Here is a 26,266-nt window from a genome sequence, read left to right on the forward strand (position 1 = left end):
CTGATGGAATAAGTACCCGACTTCAAAAAACAAATACCTATGTGATGGGGTCAATTTGTTCAACTAAAATCCTTCAAGGTGGAGCCCCAGCTTGGCCACAGTCTAATGACTGAAATAAGTATATGATAAAAGTAAAAGAATCTAAAATTTTCTCAACTAAAATGTTGAACATTTTATAATAAAAATCCTGCAACAACTAGTCAACCATGAAGAACAAAAACCTTATGGTTGACTTCAGGCAATGATCTTTCAGGAAAATCAAATTAATTTTCAGGACAGATTAAGATGGTTAATGTTCAGCTCCCAAATCAGCTCTGTTCATGCAGACATATAGCCAAAAATATTATAACTTTGAAAATCCCCTCCCTTCAGGTATCCATACCTGTGCCTGTATTATATACACAATAATTAAAATAATGTAATTTACTGCAATTTGTTATGTGTGTGATTCCCTGCTTCAAGTGAAAATTGTCTTGCTTGAAACTGGTCCACAGTGCGAAAAAAAAAGGTTGGGGGCACTGCTCTAAGGAACAGAGTAAATGGCTAGTTTATGCAAACAAAATAAATATTGCTTCTGTATAGGAACCAGTGTTTCTTTCTACCTCTGTGCAAGAACCATAATGTGGAACCTGTCTAAAGAATACTTATAATTGGAATGGATAAAACATTTTCTTATTTTTCGGCATACAAGTCAAATTCTTGCAGACTGAAATGTACAGCCTCAAAAAGGAAGGCTGACATACACCAAGACAACATCAGTGGGCCAAAAATTCTATGTGAAATGCAGAAGGATTTGGAAAGATAGTGACAATACTTGCCTGATAGTGACAATATTTGCATGCACAATATATTAAGTCAGCTTGTATGCCATAAAATAAAATATTGACGAATTAGATACAAAAAACTTACTTGGATTGGACAATTAGAGAACACAGGTATTACTTTAATGGTTGATTTATAATTGAGATAGTATTGATGTATTGATATCAATAGATAAAGAGATGATGCATATAAAGTAGAACACAAAGAAAACCTTAATTATAAGGTCATAATTAAGATTATTAATTTTTCAAACTATTATCTTCATCTTTAGTAGAATTGAAAGTTTTAAAATCTATTTTGAATATACATTATTACTCTTTAAAATAACAGGTTGCCAATTCTAAATTAATGTAATCTTGTAATCGATACACATTCAGGCACAAAGCATCTGATGACACATGAACAATCAAACTGAATGAAACAGTATAGATATAAACGAGAAACAGTTTTCTTGTCATCATCATCATCATCATCATTTAACATCTGTTGTCCATGCTGGCATGGGTCAGACGGTTTGACCAGGGCTGGCAAGCTGGGGAGCTGCACCAGGCTCCAGTCTGATTTGGCACGATTTCTACAGCTGGATGCCCTTCCTAATGCCAACCATTCCAAGAGTGTAATGGGTGCTTTTACATGCCACCCGCATGGGTGCCATTTGTGTGACACCAGTATCTGCCCCAATTACAATTTTATTTGGCTGGATGGGTCTTCTTCTCAAGCATGACATAACACCAATGGTCTCAATCATTTATCATTGCCTCTATGAGGCCCAGTTTGAAGAAAATTATAATTTTATGAACAACATATTGTCACAAGCGTTTAATTCATCCACAAAAATTTCCCACCTCCTCTCATCCAGAGCCAATACTACACAAGCAATGTACCATCATCATCATCATCAGCAGCAAACATCCTTTTTCCATGCTGGTAAGGGTTGGACAGTTTGCCAGGATCTGGAGATCTGCTTGAGCTCCAATGTTAGCTTTGGTGTGGTTTCTATGGCTGGATACCCTTCCTAACACTAACCACTTTACAGTGTGTACTGGGTGCTTTTTTTTTTCATGCCACCAGCACTGGTGAGGTTTCCAAGTAACTTGAAAGACAGGAAAAGAAAAAAAGAAAAAGCTCCCCCACCTGAAGTGGGAGGGAAGAGAGTATTTGGTGGGGGCGAAGGTGGGTTTAGACCAATAGAGGGACAAACTTAAGGGATACATGGCTGCCGCACATTATATGGGGGTGGGTAGGAGTAGTTAAGAAGATGAAGATGGTAAGATGTAGTTCCAGATCAAACTCAAGGTACAGGAAGGTGAGCGTAAGGGATGATACAGACAGTGGGACAGAGGAAAAGAGAGATTGGGTGCCTTCGTAAGTGCATGAGGGAATGGCAACAGATGGTTAGAAATAAGGGAGTGGGGTAGAGGAGATATTGTCTATTACATATTACAACTATGAATGAGACTTCCAAGAAAAGTCCTACAAGGTGGAAACAAAACTGCTCTCAGAGCAGGGGGATTTAACTAAAGTTCAGGTGGGACTAGACTTAACCATTAATGAAGTCTTTTCAATAAAGATGATAGCAGAACAGAAAATTTTCAAGTGGTTTTTCCTTTTGTAGACATAATGGTTATGGTGAAATACAAAGAAAGATAGCTTTGGTGAAGATTATGAAAACGAATGAACCTGATGTCTAATCTCAGGTCATCTGTGTTTGACTGGTAAATTTTCATAAATATTCGATATTCCCTAAGTGCCAGACTGACCAGATAACGATGTTATATAAAGCTATGATAAGACTAATCAGCTAATGAAAGGAGTTTTTCTGCCTTCTTTATCAGCAAATACACTTAGGACAGAGCAGACTCTGCTAAAAGGTGCCCAAAGATTCAGTGATACCAACCTGGCCAAAACCGGCTCTGGCTCTGTAGTACAAATGTCTTATTTCCATAAGTTTTGAATTAAAATCTTCCACCAAACTTTAGTCACAATTTATGTTTCTAACATCAGCTTAATGATAGATTATTTTACTAAATTCTTTGTTATATTTAAAATTAATTGAAAGAAACACAGAGCATCTCAAAATAAATATGACAACAAAAGGGTTAAGTAGGGTGATGGATTAAGTCTACCACCCAAAGTGGCTAAGGTGAGATTTGAACTCAAACACAAAGAACTAGAACAAACATCATAAAGTAACCTGCCTGATACTATAATCATTTTGTCCATTCATTTATTCTCTGAAATAACCAGATTTAGAATTGACCATGTGTACTAACAATATACACTTATATAAGTTATTTTCACTGAAGGAATTCTATAAATATTCTCTCTACCTAACTTCCTGTGCCTTGAGGGGTACATCTTGATACCTTATCTCCACCATCCTTACCCCCTTTCTTGCTGGGGTGGCCATATGTCTCCTCTGCAGCAAAACACCTCTTCCAGTCTTTCTTTCCTACTTTAGCTTCTCTACATCTGGCACAAAGCCACTTCCCTAAACATTGTATCCCTACTCTGACAAGGGGTCTTATTTTGCAAGTTATTTATGGCCTCACTAGTGCTGGTTCCACAAAAAAAAATGTACCCAGTGCTCCCTGTAAAGTGGTAGGTATTAGAAAGGGTATCCAGCTGTAGAAGCCTTGCCAAAGCAGACAATGGAGACCAGCTCTACCCTCAGGCTAATCAGATCCTATCAAACCATCCAACCCATATTAGCATGGAACACAAATGTTAAAGGATGATGATATTAGGAAAAAGATGAACAAGTGACTCTTTCATATATTTTATAAGAGGGAAAGAAAAACCCTTTATAGGTTACAACCCTAGATTGGTGAAATTTGTGCACTTGAGATGTTCAAGTTAAACATCTGCTGCAGGGGTCCATTGTAAGAAGAAAAAATGAAACTCCACCAGTGAACTTTGATTCTGGAAGACTGATAACAGGAGGATAACATGTGAGAAAAGAGGATATTCCATATTTTCCAGCATACAGGTCAAATTTTAGTAGATCAAAATTTACAGCCAAAAACAATATAGGTCAACTTATACAGCATGATGACTTTGGAGGACCTTAAATTCCATGTGAAATGCAACAAGGTTTGGAAAGGTAGTGATGACATTTGAATGTTTACACAATATCCTGCATCAACTTGCATATCGGAAAATATGATAGTTCACAGGAGCAAATACCATCATGGTAGTGACCGAAGAGGTAGCAGAGAGAAGAAACAGCACCTCAGAGCTATTTTGTATCGAGTGTGTGTGTGTGTGTGTGTGTGTGTGTGTGAGTAGCACCACCACCACCTGTACTACCTCCGCAGATGTGAGCTGCACTCTAATGTCGTGGATTGGCTTACTTGACTTTTGAACTAATCTGTTACTACTAAAGAAAAACGTAAAATATGACCTAACCTATATCTATCATGCTAACAAATAATGACAATATACAAAAATAAACAATTATCTGATGACACTAATGAGTAATTAGGAGATTATAGATTAACCCCTTGGAGACAAAACCAACTGGTGCTTCTAAACCAGTCAAGAGTAAACTGTGGCTCATGGTGTGGCCCTGATGATGATGAGCCATGTCTTGTATGACCTGCTGCTTGAAAAGGGCTCCCCTTGCCGTGCATGTGCATCTGTGTGGGTCACCCTCAAGGTGAGATAAAAAAGACTTTTCTGCTAATCACTTCCACGCATGTTTAGAAAGTCGGGAAACAATAACACCAAATGATGGGCCATCACTGAAATTACACAGACACAATTATCATAGAACTAAGATGCTCCATAATTAAACTCCTACATTGATTTTGACATATGATTGTTGATTGGCTTGTCTAGAGGAATATATCAATTCCAAGAACTGAAACTCTAACAATGTTTAAATTATAAAATTTCAAATTCTAACTTAGTGCTTCTCAGGTTAAACACCTACATTTGGTTTTGGTTTTGTTAATTTAAACATCAGCATTATGTTATGAAAGTTCTAATTTTTCTGGGTAAGTGCCAGCATAAACAGTATGTGAATGGAGCAATATTTACAAGAGAAATATGTAAACAAGTTGCCAACTAAACATGGCAGATTGAAGCTCTATCCATTCCGACATCAAGCAAAAAATATCATGTGGTACATTCCACATTCAAATCCTACTAGATCTACTTTGTTGTTCATCCTTCAAAAGTCAAGAAAATACTTCTGGCACAAGTGCTTTCCTGTGTGGCACCGGCACAGGTGCCTTTTCACGTGACACTGGCACTGATTCCCCTTACATGACACCGGCACGGGTGTCCTTTACATGACACCAGCACAAGTGTCCCTTACATGACACCAGCACAAGTGTTCCTTACATGACACAGACATAAGTTCCCCTTACATGACACCGGCACAGGTGTCCCTTACATGACACAGGCACAGGTGTCCCTTACCTGACACCAGCACAGGTGTCCCTTACCTGACACCAGCACAGGTGTCCCTTACCTGACACCAGCACAGGTGTCCCTTACCTGACACCAGCACAGGTGTCCCTTACCTGACACCAGCACAGGTGTCCCTTACATGACACCAGCATGGGTGCTTTCTACATGACAACACCAAACTGGATGCTTTTTACATGGAACCAACGCCTGCAAGCCCACAAGACAAAAACCTCTCAGTTGAGAGAGGGAGTGGGGGGCATGGCTGTAAAGGATATGCCTGTATTTATGAATGGCCACAATGTTACTTGGATTATATATATATATATATATATATACACAAGCACACGCATAAAACCATAGATGTATCTCGATATATAAATATATTTATCATAAATAAAAAAAATAAACACATAGGTATATAAACACTTATAAGCAAACACCCTACACAGACACACGCATGATTATAGGTGCAGGCGTGGTCATGTGGTTAGAAGTTCACTTCCTAACCACATGGTTCCTGGTTCAGTCCCACTACATGACACCTTGAGTAAGTGTCTTCTACTATAGCCTGAGGCCAACTAAAGCCTTGTGAGAGGATTTGGTGAACAGAAACTGAAAGAATTCCACTCTGTGTGTGTGTGTGTGTGTGTGTGTGTGTGTTTGAGTTTGTCCACCACTACCGCGTTAACAACTAGTGTTGACATGTTCACATCCCCCATAACTAAGCGGTTCAGCAAAATAAACTGATAGAATAAGTGCCAGGCTTAAGAAAAAAAGTGTAGTGGTCAATTGATTAAATTAAATTTCTTCAAGGCATTGCCCCAGCATTAAAAGATAAACCATTAAAAGATAAATCTATATATATTTAGCATTCAGATTATTTTGTCAAATGTAATCATTTATTCACATTGTTTTGAATTAATCATGGATTGCCTTGAAGCTTCAAGATTTCAATGAGGTCATTGTATAGTTTTCAAATGACATTGTAGGGTAGGTGTGAGAGGCTGAATCTGGTCAGTTTGAACATAAAACAGGTGGAATATTTGGGCTGGATTTGGCTGGTTTAAATGCTGAAGGATTTAACAAATATATTGATCAGGTACATCCCAGTTTTGGAGTATGCACATCATATTCCTGCTTGTTATAAAACAAAATTATGTAACAAAGTGGGTATTTGCCTATAATACAATGCATCAGTGAACCTGTGAACTATGCCAATGAGAAAAGTAGTGGATATATGGATATATATATATATATATATATATATATATATATATATATATATTAAGGTGGTGAGCTGGCAGAATCGTTAGCATGCCAGGCAAAATGCTTAGCCATATTTCGTCTGCCACTATGTTCTGAGATCAAATCCTGCCGAGGTCGACTTTGCCTTTCATCCTTTCGGGGTTGATTAATTAAGTACCAGTTGAGTACTGGGGTCGATCTAATTGACTATTCCTCTCCCCAAAATTTCAAGCCTTGTGCCTATAGTAGAAAGGATTATATATATATATATAATTATATAATGTTCACATATATATTCATGTGTATATACACACACACTCATACACATAGTTACTGTAAATAAAACATACACAAACACCTACAATCGTAAATGAACATACATGCTACATGTATGTATGTATATATATATATAAACAGGGTTAAATTACTAGCAAAACACTAGAAAGGTTGCTAATGTTTTTTCCTAGAGTTATTTGTAAGCAAAAAAATTTTTTTTAAAGAACCATTCAACATGACCTATTTGTACTGGTTAAGTCTTCCCTGGATGTATTAAAATATTCAAACAAAACATAAGAATAAAGAGATTAATGGTTTCAAATAAACTAAAACAGAGATAGTTTTCTTTTTGACAAATAATAGAAAGAGAATTAACGATCAGTTGAACAAAATGAATGGAATTCTAAATATAACATTTCTTGGTTACACTCATCAAAACATTTACTATATATATATATATATATATTGTTCTGTGGAAGATTCATTGCTATCAAAATATATACTTTGAAATTTTTTTTTTTTGTTTATATATATGCACACACACACACACACATACATACACATGTACTTACACACCAATATATTCAAACACACCCATATAAATATACATACAGTGTGTAAGAGAAAATTCTGCTGGTATGGTCATGTGATGTGTATGGATGAGAACAGCTGTATAAAGTGGCAATCACTTAAAATTGATGGAACTTGTGGGAGAGAGAGAGACCCCAGAAGACACTCCATGCATCTCATCTCCCTACCAACCCACCCTTCCCCAACAACCATCCCTCCCTGACACATTATATCCCCTAACCCTTTGTACCTCAGGTTCATATCTTCCTTCCTTTCCCTGAGCCCCCAGCTATTCTTGCTCCTCTTCTGCCATGCTTCATCTGAACATCTTGAATCAGCTATTATTCCTAGGGCACTCCATCTCTGCCACCACACCCTCTCACTATAACTACCCTTCCGACACCTCTACATCTGTATCTACTTTAATTCCATCTACTTTAAGTGACCAGCACTTTTTCCCGCAGCTGTCCTCGTTGATATGCATTCCATAACTAAACCAGTGCAGTCTTCTCTCTTGCACACTCCATCTGATTTCTCTTGCACATAACTTTTCTCTCACTACATTAGCACTTTGTCATACATGCACACAGACACTGCATTTTCAATAAAGCATGCTAGCTTCATTCCTCTCTAGACTTCACATGTCCTCTGCATTCAGGGCCCACATCTCTACCATGTAGTGTAACTGTTTGTAAACAAGCATCATACAATCTGCCTTTCACTCAGACAGGCCTTTTGTTGCCAACAGAGGCCTAATAGTTCTCTGAACTTTCTCCATCCCATTCTCATTCTGGCAACTACACTTGAAGAACATCCCCCTCCACTGCTAATTAGATCACTCAGGTAAGAGAAACTACCACCTCCAGGGCATTTGAGAAGATTTGTTATTCATGGGTCTTTTGTGTTCATTACTCCTGCACATCCTTTGCCATAAGCACTACTTGTTTTGTTAGCCTTCCTGTAATTACATTGCACTTCTTGTATGTCCATAATTTGCCCTGGGTACATCGTATGGAGTTCCTGTCAATACCTTTCCCACATATTGAGCAGGGACATTTACCTAATTAGACCAGGCTATAACTCTCTCAGTAACTTTCATGATCTGGTCCAGCAATTTGATACCTCTGTAATTATTTCTATGTAAGGTATCGTCTTTACCCTTGAGCTGACTATAATGTTACTTTTTTAGTCATTGGGTAGGACACCTTCCTGAATAACCTGATTAACTAATAAAGGTGGCAAGGCTATATCCTCCTCTACCATCCTCTTATACCAAGTTTTTCTCTCAACAAATTTCTACTTTGTCAAACATGCACACTGATGTTGCACGTCCAATAAAGCCTACTAATTTCATTCCTCTTTCGTCTTCACATATCCTCTGCATTCAGGATCCATGTCTCACTAGCATCTAACATTGCTATTCATACATAAGCATCATTGCCTTTCACTTTGACAGAGAGAGAGAGGGAGAGCTTTTGTTACCAACAGAAGTAGTAGTTCTCTGAATTGTCTCCATCCTGTTCTGTGTTAGGCAACTATACTTTCAGAATATCCTCCTCCACAGTACACATCAAGGTTGCAGTCGACAGAGCTTATGTTCTCAGCACATTGCTGTACGACAGAGAGACCTGGAATATCTCTCGGAGTGGTTGGCATTAGGAAAGGCATCCAGCTGTAAGAAACCTTACCAGTTCAGATCAGAGCCTGGTGCAGCTTTCTGGTTTGCCAGTCCTCAGTCAAACTGTGCAACACATGCCAGCATGGAAAGTGGACATTAAATGACAATGATGATGGAGGAGCAACGTCTTAATATCTTCCACATATGCAACCTGAAACACATTCTGAACATCAAGTGGACTGACCAAGTCGCATGCAGAGACCCAACCTTCTCGTTCCACTGCCACAAAGACCCTTCTCCTGGCTGGGCCATATAAACCAGATGCCTGATGGGAAGGTCCTAAAAGACCTGCTAAATGGTGAGCTGGCCTCCAGTAAGAGAACACAAGAGGACTTCATCTTCATTGCCCTTTAAATGAATGTTAAAAAGCAGGACATTGCTGACGATCGATCCTGCTGAAGACTACAACTAGAGAAGGGTTTAAAGAGACATGAGCAGAGGCAGACAAGACAAAAGAAAAGCAAATTTAATGAAGAAATTGTACCAAAAGAAAACTTGACAAACGGAGCCCTCATGTGTGTAGCCAGTGCAACCAAGACGGTTACTCACATTTTGGTGTCTACAGTCACAACAGATGCTGTTCTACCAACAAAACTAAAACAAGATTTTCTAAGTGCAGATACAGGAACTTGAGAGATTAACAGATGCTTCCACATATATACATGTACACCAGGGACGTGCCATCTAGGTACACAGTGCCTACCTTGAATGAAATAGATCGATAGCAACATTTTCCTTTTATGGCAAAATATGGACCTAGTTCAATAAAATTATGAAGGTTACTCTGATTACTATGCATAAAACACAAAATATATATTTTTTTGTAGATTAGGTAGGCATAATTCACCCCTGCATTTCAATCTTAGTATTTAAGCTACACATAAGACTGCTGTAGTACACATCCTACAATGCCATTTTCTTTACGCACTATAAAGGCAGAAGTAAATCTGCCTCCAACTCAGTCACGTACTTGTGTTTCGCTTACTTTTTGTGCGTTTTACTAGTCATAAACTTTTATACCCACGTGTGTGATACAAACTATCCCACAGCAAACTTACCCTATATTATTATTATATATATATACATATATAACGAGTTCAAACAAGAAAAACGACAAAAAACATTTATATATATATATATATATATATTGTGAAGATGCATGGCTCAGTGGTTAGGGCATTTGGCTCAAAATCATAAGGTAGTGAGTTTGATTCCCTGACCAGGCTGTATGTTACGTTCTTGAGCAAGACACTTTATTTCATGTTGCTCCAGTTCACTCAGCCGTAGAAATGAGTTGCGAAGTCACTGGTGTCAAGTTGTATTGAACTTGGCCTTTCCCTTGGATAACATCAGTGGCATGGAGAGGAGGAGGCTGGAATGCATGGGTGACTGCAGGTCTTCCATAAACAACCTTGCCTGGATTTGTCCCTCAGAGGGAAACTTTCTAGGTTTCAATCCCATGGTCATTCATGACCAAAGGAGGTCTTTACCCTTTTAATATGTGTGCGTGTGTTTGTGCATATCTTTGTACCCCCCTCTCCCCCACCATCACTTGACAACCGATGCTAGTGTGTTTACATCCCCGTAACTTAGCAGTTCAGCAAAAGAGTTCGATAGAATAAGTACTAGGCTTACAAAGAATAAGTCCTGAGGTTGATTTGTTCAACTAAAGGCAGTGCTCCAGCATGGTCGCAGTCAAATGACAAACAAATAAAAGAATATATATGTACATACACACAAAAAACATAATCTGTCCTCTGTCAAAACTCCCCCACAACCCATCTTCCCAACACCTCCCCATTTCACCACCCATGACCACCAACCACTGCAGACCCTTTCACACCCTCTCTCATATGCCTACCTGCACACATTACCTGCCCTCATATATCTACCATGCTTGCTAGCCACCTCTTCTCCATCACCATACAACTCCCCCTCACACTTTTAAGGAAAACACCCTGTAAGCCTTTCTGTACCACTCATACTCCTCCCTGTGGGTAGGTCCTGATGCATGTCCAACACCATTTATTTCTTTCTCTTTCTTTCCCTACTGGGGCATCCAAGTATCTCCTTTAATAGTGAGACAACTATCTCTCTCTCTCTCTCTATTATACTGTAACCTTTCACCCTGCACACAGTCACTCCCCACCCAGTTCCACCCCCACAACACACCCCGCCCAACTGAGAGGTCTTCACCTCGCAAGTTATTTGGCAACCCTGCTAAAGCACCAGAGCTGGTGCCACATCAAAACCACCCAGTACGTGCTGTAAAGTGGTTGGTATTAGGAAGGGCGTCCAGTCACAAAAACCATGCTAAAGCAAACCAGTGGAGTTTGGTGCAGTTCTCTACCTTGACAGCTCTTGTTAGTCTAACCCATACCAGCTTAGAAATGATGAGGGAATATATATATATATATATATATATATATATAATGTGTGTGTGTGTTTGTGTGTATCATCATCATTTAACGTCCGCTTTCCAAGGTGGCAGGGGTTAGACTGTTTGACAAGAGCTAGCATGACAGAATTCTGCACCAATCTCTACTGTCTGCTTTAGTATGGTCTCTATGGCTGGATGCCGTTCCTGTATGTGTGTGTACGTGTACACACATACATGTATATACCTAACATTCCGCTGTACTCCTAGCGCGAAACTAAGTGGTAAAATCGACAATGATGGATACATATATAATACTGTAGACTTCGAATTATATATATATATATATATATATATATATATATATATATATATATATATATATACACACACACATATGCCTCAATGTGTATGTAAGCAACTTATATATGTATACGTGAAGATGTATATACACACATAAGCAAATATGAACACATATGTAAACAATGTACGCACGCACACACACACACACACATATATTTGCATCAATATGTACATGCATGCATGCAGGCAAAATACGACCTGATCGTGTAAGGCCGATGATCAAAGTCATTCAAGCGAAGACCATCTCGTCTCGTTTTCTTTCAAGACAACCCCATCCATTACATTACACAAAAACAAAATGTCCTCATTTATGATGGTGGCTGTTATTTGAGTGAGATTTGGCTGCGACTTCTAACAGGTCTCGTACCAGGTAGAGGTTGCATTGTTAACCACATTAACTGTTAATCTAAACAGGTTTCTATCTAACGAAATCATTTTTCACTGTTTATTTTTCCAAAACTATACACAGTTTCAGCCAGGGGTTAAAAAAAAGGGTGGGGGCTTCTCCGTGGTGGTAACTTCATTTGGTATATGTAATAGCAATGAAACGTCCTCGAATCACACTCTACTAACGGCACGCTAAATTATGTGGTCCAAAATATATAATCATAAAAAGACAGGATGGTCACAGTTGAAATGACTTTGAGCGCAGGTGTGTTCGGGCAAGGTTGTCCAGCGAATCCTACGATGACCATCTTCCCCATCAAATGAGGATCCTTTGATAACCAAAATATCAAAGGAGCTAAACAGCAACAGAGATATATAAACAAAAAAGAAAATAGATAGATAGATAGATAGATAGATAGATAGATAGATAGACATACGCACGCACACATCCATCATTTACCTTTTGTTGTTTTATTTTCTGGCTTAATTTTCGGGTCTGGGGTATTTGTTTATTTTTAATTTTTTTGTGTGTTTGTGTTGTTGCTTTTTCACAATCTAGGGGCGATCTTATTACCCAGAGGCCCCACGAAGACAATGAAATTTGATTTCATCCATCTACATAGCTACGCGTTTAATTAAACACATCTATATACACACATTATATATATATATAATCCTAACGAAAACTGAAGTACAGTTGGTGAAGTCGGGGGAAAAGGTTTGGATTGCTAAAAAGAGAAACGGAAAAAAAAAAAAGAAAAGACAGAGTAAGAAAGAGAGAGAAAAAAAGACAAACTTGAACATTTTTGTTTCGTTAACAAGAAACAAGACACGATCGTAAGCAAGATACAAGTCTCGAATAGAGAAACAGAGGATAAAGTAAATACAGACATAAATACATATATGTTTGTAGAAATATATATACACACACACACATTATTAGTGTGAAAATAACGGTTAGTTGCAGTTTGTATTGAGTTGACGATTCCCTGTCGTCGCAGACAAGAGTTGTTATATTATAGTTTCGTCAAAAATGAAATTTGAATTCATTAGTATTCTTAGCCAACCTAGTTCTATGTGTTTTCTACTGTCAGACCCGAAAGCTTTTAAGTAGAGTAAGAGACATGAAAGACAAGGGTTTGATATGGGAAGAGAGAGAGAGAGATTGACAAATTTAACCATTTATTCTGTTTGTTTCAAACAAATAACGAAATATGAAGCAAAGATAGCAAAAGGCAAGACGAGTCAGTCCCTCTGACATAAAAAAACTGAGACAAAGATGGTAAACAGAAGCAAACACATACACACATATATATATATATATACATATAGATTGATATACATATAAACACACACTAACATATCGTCAGTGTAAATATAAATATATATATATATATATATACACACACACACATATATATATTTCGTCTGACATATACATATATACATTGACATATATATATATACATATATATATGCATTGACATATATATATATATATATACATACATATATGCATTGACATATATATACATGCACAAACATATGCACACATGCATCGATATATGTGTACATATATACGTAGACATGTATGTATGTATATATATATACACGTAGGCATACACATATACAGATGTGTAAGCCTATATATTATAGATGCGAGCGTGTGTGTGTATGTGTATATATATATATATATATATATATATATATAGTGTGTGAAAATAACGGTTAGCACTGCAGCTTGTTGTTATTCATTTTGGATTCCTACCTCATCTGGAGTTAGTTCACTCATACCGAACACCTCCTGTTGATATAGAACCGTGTAGCCGTTTCTTCAACTTTTGCTGCTCTTATCTCAATGCTCCACTTGTATTTGTTTTGTTTTGGGGGTCCTTTTTTTTGTGTGTGTTTTGCTGGCCCTTAACGGGGACGGTTCCACTAAGCTTCGCTGTGTTTTGTTAGTTGGTTTTTATATTTTTTTTTTCAACGAGACGAACGAAGTTAGGCAAAAAGGAGAAGATTTTTTTTGTTACAAAAAAAAATGTTGGAAGGGGTCCTCTGTGTCAAAGAAGGCAGCAGAAGACAACGAATGACTTTATTATACACAATTGAACGTCACTTCCGCTTTTCAAAACGGAACTATTGACCTGACCTTGCTAACTATTTTTAAAACTACTTTTACTATTTATTTTTACCATTACCATTATCGTAACTTGTTTTCTACTACTACTTGGTCCGCTTTTACTATTATTATAATTATTATTACAACGACTGTTATTTCTATTAATATTATACTAGCATTACCTCTTTCACAAACCGGAACTACTAACCTTAACATTTCTGCAACTTCGTTTCACTACAACTTTTCCTATTTATTTTTATTACTATTTTTACAATTTGTTTTCTAGCACTACTAGTAGTTCTACTTTTACTATTATTACAACGACTGTTATTTCTGTCAACACTATTCTCGTACAGTACGGAACTTCTTATCCGGCTTCCAGAAATCCGGAAATAATTTGCTACATCATGCAGTATATCATACTGTGTTTAGTAAATACTTCTCAGCACCTGTAAAAGAGAAAGGAGGGTAGAGAAAGAGAGACAGACAGACGTTACCTCCTACCATGACATTTTACAACTAACACCACCACCATCATCATTATAATCATCCTTAGAAATATACAGTATCAGACTTCTTGTGAGGATTACAGAAATTGGGGAATACAGTGCAGTACACTATATTGTGAACTGCATAAACAGAGTCTGTTTTTGAAGTCGGTTAATTTGCATGTGGAAGGGTATCTAGTTGTAGAAATAATGCCAAAATCAACAGTGGAGAATGAGGTTCTCCTACTTGTCAGGTTCTGCCAAACCGTCCACCATTCTTATTTAACATGATTTTGTTCTTTAGTTTGTTTTTATGTGGATCGATAGAGATCAAACATATTCTGCTTTAGAAGTGTGTAAATTTGTACCTGTATCTCCCAAATGAACTCATGTTTGTCGTTTAATTTTCATCCTATGAACATTATAGTGAATATATGGTACTATATGATATATTTTAAGGATTTTAAAGGGATTAATAAATATCGAACAGACCCTACTTTAGAAGTACATTAATTTGAATTTGTAAAATACGATTTAGTTCTTTACTTTTCATAGTTTATTCATATTATACATATACGTGCTGTCTCCAGAAAACCGAAAATCCAGAAATCCGGAATACTTCCGGCTCCAAGCATGCCGGAATTTTGTCCGGTACTGTATTACATCTTTCACAAACCGGAACTACTCGGCTAACCAAGCTGCAACTACTACGTTTACTATATTATTTACTTTTGGTTACCCTGTCACTACAGTAGCAACTATTTCTACTGTTACTACAATTTTCACTAATTCTACCAGCAACCGTTATTTCTGTTACTGTCATCGCGGGGCGAAATGCATAGTGGTATTTCACCCGTCGTTACTTTTCTGAATTCTAATACTACGGAGGTCAACTTTACTTTTCATCCTTTTCGGGTCGATAAAATAAGTACCGGTTGAGCACTAGAGCCGATGCAAACGACTTACGAACTCACCCGAATTTCCTGACTTTTGTGACAAAATTTGAAATCATTATATATTCCACAAACCGGAAGTGCCATCCTTATTTCAATTATTAACATCAATACGACTATTTTGGTTATATATATGTTATTTATTTTCGTATTTACGATTACTACAACTGCTATTATATAATTTTTACTATTATTATCACATGTACTACTATAACAGCTGACGCTATTTGTTTACTGACTGTTTTCACAAACCGGAAGTGCTAAAGTTACACTATTATGTTAACAACGAGTGAAATATTTCTAGTTTATTACTTTTATCGTTAGTACTACTAGCTCTACTTTTACTACTAAAACGACCTTTGTTACTGTTACTCCAAAATTACCGTTTCCGTAAACCAGTTCTGACTTTCTACTTCTATTTTTAGGCTCTTCAGTAAACCTATAGCTGGTCTTTCTATATGCTAGAAATAGCAGCATCATTTCGTGAAAAATTTCCCAAGGTTGCTTGCTATGTCAAAAGGTGATCTTGATTAAAAAACAATTACAACTTTATTCATCACTTTTTAAATATTATTGATAAAATTGATATTAACTATTATTTCTATTTTATTAGACATAATAGTGACAGGACGTCTGACAAAATGTCTTTGAAGTAGTTGAGTTATGTCCCTTCATCTTTATTTCAAAAACTGTTGAACTTCTAATATTTAGCTTTAAAAGAAGGCGGTGAGCTTGTAGAAGCGTTAGCACGCCGGACGAAATGCTTAGCGATATTTCGTCCGTCTTTCACGTTCTGAGTTCAAATTCCGCCGAGGTCGACTTTGCCCGTCATCCTGTGAAGGTCGATAAAATAAGTACTAGTTGATCACTGGAGTAACTATAATCGACTTACCCACCCCCTGACATTGCTGGCCTTGTGTCAAAATTCGAAACCAATATTTAGCTTTCCATCCCTTCAAGGTTCAATAAAATGGTTCTAAAAGAAACTAGAAAAGTTTCAATAAAACATTGATGTAATCTTTTCCATTATTTTGTTGAGAATATTAAATACAACGTGACTTTTTTTCTTTTTTTTCTTCAGGTTTATTAACATTTCGTCTGTTTTTACGTTTCAAGTTCAAATTCCACGAAAGTCATCTTTGCCTATCATCCAGCACTAGGGACTATGTCATCGACTAACTTCATTCCTTCAGAATTTCAGGTTTAATGTTTATATTAGAAAAGGTTATATAATTTGTATAGTTGTTGCATACAATTCATGTACTAGTTAACAAGTGACTTAAAATATTTAATTTGGTTGCTTTAATTTAAAATGAGATATTTTCCTTCTTGAAACTGATTTTCTGTTCAATTAAATAAAATACCACTCCTGTCATAAAGCAGAAGGACACATTGAATAATGTAGTCTTAGATACACTATGCTTGAAAAGAAGACTGACTGATGGTCATGGCTAGAACGCATAGCCATGGCCATAGATTCGCTCAATTCGGACTAACCTGAGAGTTGAAAAAATACACGTTGCTACTTTCACTTTCATTTCTGAAGTGTCAGAATCTCCATCACATCTGCAATGTGGTTGGTGAAACAGATCCACAGTCTATAGACGAAAGCATTGTGTGTGAACTTGGTAGACAAAAACTGAAAGACGCCTATATATATATATATATATATATATATCATCATTATCATTTAACGTCCGTTGTCCATGCTGGCATGGGTTGGATAGTTTGACCAGGATGGGAAGCTGGAAGGTTGCACCAGACTCCGGTCTGATTTGGTATGGTTTTCTATTTGCCTGGATGCCCTTCCTAACACTAACCACTCTGTAATGGGTGCTTTTATGTGCCACCACCATGGGTGCCATTTGTGTGATGCCAGTATCTGCTACGATTGTGATTTTGCTTAGCTTGATGGGTTTTCTTCTCAACTACAACATAATGTCAAAGGTCTCAGTCATTGCCTCTGTGAAAGGAACTCAGCTACTTTGCCTCCGTGAGGTCCAAAGCTCGAAAGGAACTCATATATATATATATATATATATATATATATATATACACACACGATGGGCTTCTTTCAGTATCTTATTTCTTTACTGCCCACAAGGGGCTACACACGTGTTATTCATGCGTTAGAAATTCCAACAACAAAGTCAACACAATGGAAAAAATAATTCTGTACTTTTATAAATATTTGATTCAGAGGGCTCTGTAATTAAGTTTCCAGGACGAGAAAATATTCAAAATGGGTTCATGTCGTAGCAGCCTGTCTCCATAACATTAAGTGCTACCCATTAGACTGAGTAAATAGCCATTAAAACAGATTTCAAAAGCTGTTGCTATGCCGTGATTTCAACTCAGTAATTTGATGACTCAGTTTTGAGTCTTGCTATAGGCTAAACTGAAAAGCAAAGTTCTGAGAACAGCAAAGGACTGACATGTGAGTATGTGCACAGCAGCCAAACTCCGCATCGCTGGAACTGTGAAGCGCACAGTTCTATCCAAGGATTTTTTTCATAAACTAGGGGATAGCTACTGACATTAAGCTTAAGGATCATATAATGTACAAGTATAAAGAAAGGACTCTTTATATTGAATGCTACCGATAATATCGAGTGGAAATAGGGGATGCTGCAGATTCGCAGTGAATGTACACAAGCTGCCACTGCTGAAGCAAGAATTCCCAACTGCAGATCCATAGTCTCGCAAACTAACAGTATCCTTGTTGTTGTCAAAATATATATAACGCATAAATAGAGTCTGAAAAATTGTTTTAAGATACATGGCATATTTTATAAATATGCATGTTCAAGTAATATAATAGTATGAAACTATTGGTAACTTTATCAGTTGTGTATTGAAATTGATATTTATCTCTCACTGGATGGAGTACTATTTTGGTTGATTCTATGTATATTGAATCTGTAAACTATATGTGTGGTGTGTGTGTGTGTGTGCGTGCGTGTGTGTGAAGGTACATGGCTAAGTGGTTAGGGTAATGAGTGAAACAGGTAAAAGATAGGCTGGATTTGAACTCAGAACGAAAATGGCCATAACTAACCACTGTAGGCATTTTGCCAGTAGTTCTGCTAATTCACTGGAATTATATACAAATGAATTCGCAGCTTGTTTGATAAATTTTATTTTTATGAGCTTTTTTCCTAAACCACACCAGTGTGAAAAATATGGGAGTGTATCTTCTTAAATTATATGATGGGGCTGATGAATGTCTTCTCATTGAAAATGTAAATTTTGTTACGGCTGGGGAGTCATACTGCTTTAATATCTAACACACTCACCAGTTCAATTTCCACTCATTTATTATTTATATTTTTTCTTTTCAAAAATTTTCGTTGCTTTTGCATCCTTGTCAACGGATGATGATTCTCCGTTATCAGAGCTGTGTTCCTTTTGTCTGTTTGTGCACATATGTGTGCCAGCGTGCATGTGTATGTACATACACATGTATGTATGTCTGTGTGTGTGTGCAAATTTTGTTATTTATACAAATCTGGAGTTGCATGGCCTAGGGTGTTCGGCTCATGATCACATTATCATGGGTTCAATTTCTGGACCAGCAGGGCATTGCATTCTTGAGCAAGGCACTTCATTCCACGTTGGTACAGTCTAATCACCTGAAAATGAGAGTATACTTCCACATGTCCCTGCAACCTCCACAACTTTCCAAAAAAATAAAAATGGATATTTTTGTATGAAATTTTCACCAAATATGCTTCAGGTGTGTAGATTCCGATTGTATCAAATTTGCTGTGAAAATATTTATTTGTTTTTTCGTGAGTGGGGAGTGGAATTTCGGAAAATTCCACGAATCGGTTTTGTTCCCTCGTAACTTTCAGGAAAATGGGTATTTTAAAATGAAATTTTATATAAATACCTTTCAGATTACGATTATATTGGGATTTAATGTGAAAAACAAAACTAGAGAACTCGTACACATACATACTGACACACAAAGTATATATATCTACAAAATGAAAATGGAAATTTAAAAAAAAATTGTGATGTCAGAACGTATGTATGTCCACTCACGAATCTTCTATTTCATATTAAATAACGATGAGTACTTGTAGAAAATTTCATTAAAAATATCTATTTTTCCGAAAGTTATGAGGAAACAAAGCCAACTCCTGTGAATTTTCCGAAACTCATCACCCCACCATCGGAAATATTTTCTCAACATAAATTCCGATATATTCTGAATCTACACCATCTAAAGTGTAATTGTAAAAAATTTCATTGAAAAATACCCAGTTTTCTGGAAGTTATGAGGCAACAAAGTTGTGGGGTGGAGCACACATGTGAAGGTTTGCCCAAATCTGGAGTTAAATAGCCTAGTGCTTGGGATATTTGATTCACGATCAACTGGACCGGCGGTGTGTTACGTTCTTGAGCAATGCACCTGATTCCACATTGCTCCAGTCAACTCAGCTAAAAATGAGTATCACTGGGTGCAGCTCTCTCTCTCCCCCTCCAGCTGTTTGTTACACCTCGGACGTAACAAAAGGTGGGAGGGCTGAGAAAATGTCTAGTCTGCTCATGACTACATAGGCACCTAAAACAATTAGCGAAAGCATGGTACATGTTACCAAACTCTAAACGTTCACTGGGTAACAGCTGGTTCTCTAGAATGCATACAAAACTGTCCTGCTAGCAGAGACAGTGTTTTAAACTGTGTAGAAAAACACGGACAAATGTCCAAGAAGAATTAATTGATGTACTGAGATTTCTAGTAGTAAACTGACGCAAACTTGTTGTGCTCAGCAAAGACGACTTGTGATCCGAGATGAATGTTGTTTCATAAGCCTTTTCCTGTATTTCAACTTTGTAACCAGATTACTATCGCTGTTTTTCCAAATAAGAAAGTAATCTTGTACACAACACTATTACACAACATAAACAGCCTTATGTTAAACAAAAACATTAGCATCCTTAAATTCAACATTGAGGAAAATTAACTGATCGAAAACACGACGAATACTGACCAAGAATTTTCCAATCTATAAACAATCTTCCGAGGAAATTTCTCTTGGATTAAGAATTTCGGTCGTAACTAAAGATCGAAGTAAACAGCAACAAAAGTGAAAGCTAATAAGTTACCGATAGAAAGTCCCTAGAGAAAATGAAAACTACTTTTGTGAAAGTATAAACAGGATGTTATAATCCAAGATCGCCTTGATTAGTTCAGAAGTATTAAGAAAATTAAATGGCAATTCCTTCAGCAAAGAAGAAAGATGACGTCACACATCAGTGTGTGTGTGTGTGTGTGTGTGTGTATGCATGCGTTTGTATATTTTGCATGCGTGTGTATGACACAGGAAGTGTTTAGTCGTTGACCTTTCTTTATAAGCTTACTAGGGCGACGGCGGTGACGGTAGGCAGAGAGTGAAAAAGCGGCGGCGGGTTAATGATAGAAGAGGAAGTGAAGGAGACGGCAGTGGCTGCGGAGGAGAAAAAGGAGGAGGAGGAGGATAAAGTGGCGGCGGCGGGGCGGAAGCTATGCCACAATAAATGAATAAATAAAAAGAGGAAAAAGAAAAAGCGAAAGGAAAAAAAGAAAAGGAAAACAAGGCAACAACATGGCGGAATAAATAAGATGTCTGAGTGAGTTGAGTTGTTTTAGTTTGGTTGGTATAGTTTTGTGACCTGTGTGATTCCTTGGACAAGGTCTATACGCCTTGTTTTATGCGTGTTCTTCAGACACAGACCACTCATGTGAACCGGTAAGTATTGGATCTCTCATCATTATATTACTCAAAAAACGTCGCTACTCATGATAGATTAAATATATCTATCTATCTATCTATCTATCTATCTGTTTATCATCCATGCTAATCTTCATTTGACACGAGAATTATTTGAAGTGATGTTTAGAAAATTCTCATAGACATAAATAAATGCATATAGAGTATATATAATTGCGTGTGTATATATATATACATATATATGCTTATATATTCGGCCGTAATGGCTAAAACCTAATATAACATATAGAGAGGTGTGTGAACGTAAATGTATATATATATATATATATATATATATATATATATATACATACATACACACACACGTACGTGTATATTGTAGCGGTTATGTAAAATTCTTTAGTTTTACTTGAGGGCTGTCTGTTTAACTATCGACATTGCTTTAAGCGCTGGGTCGTGGTAATTCTCGGTAGTATTGTATCTTCTGACATAATTCCAACTCGCCACGTTGTCAGTCTAACCATATATCCAAACTGTCTTCTACAGCATGTTCAGTTTGGTCTGTCAAAGAAAAATAAATGACAAACACAAAAACAAAAACGGTACAGTGTGGCTTTGGCGGAACGGTAGATGCAGTTCTGCTCCTAAATTTTATGTATGCAATATATTTATACATATATATATATATATATATATATATGGCGTGTACGGCAAATATACCTGTGTGTATATATATATATGTTGCAAATGTTTATATATATATTGTATGTCTGGCATATATTTGTGTGTGTATATATATATATATATATATATACATACAAATATATATATATATATTATGTAGCATGTATTGCATGTCAGTGGCGCGCACGCACACACGACACATATTCTTCATTATCATTTTTACGTCCGCTTTCCATGTTGGCATGGGTTGGAAGATTAGACACGCTCCAACAGGTGAGAGTACAGCTTCTTGCTCCAGTGTCTGTTTTGGCATGGTTTCTATGGCTGTGTATCTTTCCGAAGGCCAACTACTTTACAGAGCATACAGGGCGCTATTTTCATTGCCCCAGCACTCATGCAAACACCTTGTAACTCGCCAGACCGAAGAGATTCCTCACCTGAAAGAGAGAATAGATAATAGGGTGGTTGCTGTATGCAAGCTGTCGAGAAGTTAATGTATGATGAAAGAACGAGGGACCGGTTTGTTGTGGAGATGATTCATGGCTATTTTGCATTTTACATGGGTGGATGTGGGTGACTTCAGTGGCACGACGAAGGTAAATTTGGTGGTGGTAGGTTGCTAGAACATACCCTCAAGGTAACATGTTGAAGAAGATGAATGGAAGGAAACATGGAGACAGGAGGATCGGCAGAGGTGGGTAATGTTGTAAGAGTGTGAGGTGAGGGGGGAGTGAGAGATGGATATAAGCATGGGTTGGAGGTGGCCAGATGTGTATGTGAATAGTGAAACAGGAGTAGAGTGGTGATCGATGGTAAATCTAAGTAGGGGTGGGGGGTATAAAAATGATGGATGGATGGATGTCAATTGGGACTAGCTTAGCAGAGAGGAAGTGGTGACTGGCAGTACAGAAATTGTGATATAAAACATAGCATGAGGCTGTAATTTCATTATTTACAGCATCAGAATGCTGCTTTAAGGCAGGGCTAAAGGTTGCAAGGGTGTGGAGGAAGAGTGAGAGATGAGTAAAGCAGGGATGGTGGTAACCAGTGTTAAAAATGATGGTAAATCTAGGTGCAGGTAACAGTAAGAATGAGGGATGGATGTTAATAGGCAGTGATTCAGGTGTGGGACTCAGTTGTCTGGGTGAATGAGGTAAGGAGGAGAATGGTGAAATAACAGCAAGTTACAGTCTTCGCAAAGACATGGGGTGAGGGACCCAATCGTGTACATATACATGTTTCAACAACCTCAATTGTGTGCATTCACATTATTCTTTAAGAATTTTAGTTATGCTTTAATAGCATAGCTAGGCAGGTCTTCTCAATGCACTGCATATCACCAATTTTCTTGGTCCTTTGTTATTCTCTTCATGAGGCTCAACTTACACCACTTCATCTCACACCTTTCTGGGTCTCCCTATTCTAGGTTCCACCCACTACAAGCAAGTGGCACTTGTTTACACAACTATCTTCATCCATACACACCAAAATCTTTTCTCTTCCACACCACATCTGATTCCTCTCATGCTTAGCACCTGTACTTTGTCATTCATGCACTCTGACATAGTACATCCAGCAGAACACATTTGCTTAATTTCTTTCTAATCTTTGCAAGGTTCTCTACATTCACAGCCCACATCTTACTACCTACCATGAAGCATTGCTGTTCAAAAGACAAGCATCATACAGTGTACCTTGTTACCAACAGATGCAGCTTCCTAAACCTTCTACAAACTGTTCTTATACCAGCTACTATGTTTCCAGAATATCCTCTACTACTGCTAATTAAGTTATCTGAATATCAGAAACCATCTACAATTTCTAGGGATCCTCCTGGGCACTTGAGAGCATCTATTTCTCATGCACTCTTAGTGTTTATTGCATCTGAACATCTTTAACTGCTCACGATCCCACTGTATCTCTTTTGTATTCATAGTGTGCATTCGGTACACCATATTGGATTTCTACACATTGAGCAAGGCCAGTTTCCTTATGGTTGCAGGGCCCTGTCTCTTTTGTTATGTATTAATACTTTAGTCTTTGCTAAGCTAACTTAGTCTTTTGATTCCAGGTTTTCCTTCCCTACCTGAAATTTCTTCTTTAATCCTACCACAGATTCAGCTATAAGAACAAGGCCATCAGCATATAGGAATTCCCAGAGGCATCCAGTTTTAATCTCCTATGCTATGGCCAGGGCTCAGTACTCAGTCACCTATTTATCAACACTGAGTCCTGATGGAATACCTGCTCACTAAATTCATCACTTCTCATTACTAACTCTCACCTTGCTGACAGCATCCCTATACCTGGATTGTATGATTCTCACAAGCCATTCTTCTACTTCCAACTTAAACAATGCACGTCCTATCACCAAGTGACAGACTCTGTCAAAGGCTTTCTCCAGATTGACAAATACTAGGTACAGTGGCTCACTTTTATCTCAGTATTTCTCACTTAGAAGATGGTATCAGTAGGACTTCTTCCTGGCACATAACTGGACTTCATCCCATCTACACTAACTTTCTCCCATATCAATTGAGTTATAACTCTTTCTGTGACTTTCATGACTTGGTGTAGCAATTTGATACCACTGTAATTAATTCTCTCCAATGCATCATTTTTACCCTTGTAACAGTTTGACTACAATGCTTCTATGTCAGTCATTGGACGTGATATCTTTTTGTGCGGCCTGATTGACAATATGGATAACTCGCTCATATCCTGCTCACATCTGAATGGTAATTCCTGGTAGATCAGGAACTTTCCTTATTTTCATATCTTTATTTGCTTTCTACATCATGCTAAAGCCTTCTAGAATGGCTGGCCCCCTTCTTGAGTCTATGTTGAGAAACCGTTATATGCATTTCCCACATTTAACGGCCTTTCATAATAGCACTTCCAACTCTCTTCCTTTTCATCATCATCATAGAAACATTAAATCCAAGTGTGCCATTATCCATCCACCCACAATTTCATGATTTCTTCAGATACACTGTCTTGCAATCCAGAACACTTCACTCTGCTGGTCCTCACATTGTAGAATATTGACAAGCCCCTCATGTTCTGTTTTACCTCTTACTAAAATAGATCTGCCACTTAGCTTGCCTTTTTGTTACCTGATATAATTCTCTACTTCTCCTGTCTCTGCTGTTATAGCTCTGTCTGTCTCGCTGTTTTATGACCATATCACCTGTCTGGCTGGAATCTTGCACCAGCCATGGATATGGCCATTAGCCCTCAACAGGAACTCACTTTAAATGGAAGACAATAAATATGTCAAATGGTGAAAATGGTTATGTTTTGTACTGAAGAACACCAGAAGACAGGAGCTTCCATAGCTTAGTTGGGCATCATCACCTTGTCGCAGATGTTGTACACATCAATTTCAAGTTTTGCATTTCATCAAAGTTAAGTGAATATGTCATCTGAGGATCTAATTGTGCAATGTTTGCTCCGATAGGCTAAAAGAACTACAGTAAAGTTAGCACAATTCTGGCAAGAATAGAACTTCAGCAGCAATGAGACTCTGAACTTTTTTTTTGTCTTACTCATTCATGAAAATATCCCAGCATTCAACAGCATGCAGTCCATTTGGTGAAAATGGGCAGTGGGTTTATTTTAGTCAAGCAACTACTGCATGTCACATTATTGGTCTTCCTCAACTTGCACAAAGTCAGGATGCACAGCACTTACAATTTTTTTCAAACTGTTCCTGTATGATCCTTTTGCAAAAAGATTGGAGGGAACCTGTAGAAGAGGTAGACCCAGGAAAATATGGGATGAGGTGGTGAAGTATAATCTTTAGTTGTTGAGTCTCACAATGGTGATGTCAAGCAACTGAGACCTTTGGCAATTTGATGTGCTTGAGAGGACACACCAAGTTAACTGAAATCATTGTTGTGGCCAGTGCTAGTGACATGTAAAAGGCAACTGTGCTGGTGACACATATAAGGCACCCTCTACACTCAATGGAGTGGTTGGTATTAGGAAGAGCATCCAGCCATAGGAACCAAGCCAAAACAGATTGGAGCCTGTGGCAGCTCTCCACCTTACCAAGTTTCAGTCAAACCGTCCAACCCATGCCAGCATGGAAAACAGATGCTAAAAGATGATGATATTGATTGTTTTTCCATCAGGATCTGTCCTACAATATATAAGGAACAAA

General features: G+C 37.6%; 2 protein-coding genes across 5 annotated transcripts in view; one reads left to right on the top strand and one right to left on the bottom strand.

The window, feature by feature from the left end:
- LOC106881028 (ubiquitin conjugation factor E4 B) overlaps window positions 1–14,240 on the bottom strand; it is a 79,172-nt gene extending 64,932 nt beyond the window's left edge. For both annotated transcript variants that reach the window (XM_014931214.3, XM_052972224.2), the window contains exon 1: window positions 13,903–14,240. In XM_014931214.3, the coding sequence (XP_014786700.1) occupies window positions 13,903–13,926 (24 nt within the window). In that variant the 5' untranslated portion in view covers window positions 13,927–14,240. The remainder of the gene's footprint in view (window positions 1–13,902) is intronic.
- A 6,879-nt stretch (window positions 14,241–21,119) lies between these two features.
- Window positions 21,120–26,266, top strand: part of LOC106881029 (solute carrier family 35 member E2A) — a 54,335-nt gene continuing 49,188 nt past the window's right edge. Inside the window, exon 1 of one of the 3 annotated variants that reach the window (XM_014931219.3) lies at window positions 21,120–21,435. The gene's annotated coding sequence lies outside the window, so the exon portion shown is untranslated. The remainder of the gene's footprint in view (window positions 21,436–26,266) is intronic. The other 2 variants (XM_089361221.1, XM_014931218.3) reach the window with 2 other exon arrangements.

This window comes from Octopus bimaculoides, chromosome 12 (assembly GCF_046866305.1).
Source record: "Octopus bimaculoides isolate indiv1 chromosome 12, ASM4686630v1, whole genome shotgun sequence".
Classification (NCBI taxonomy): Eukaryota; Metazoa; Mollusca; class Cephalopoda; order Octopoda; family Octopodidae; genus Octopus; species Octopus bimaculoides.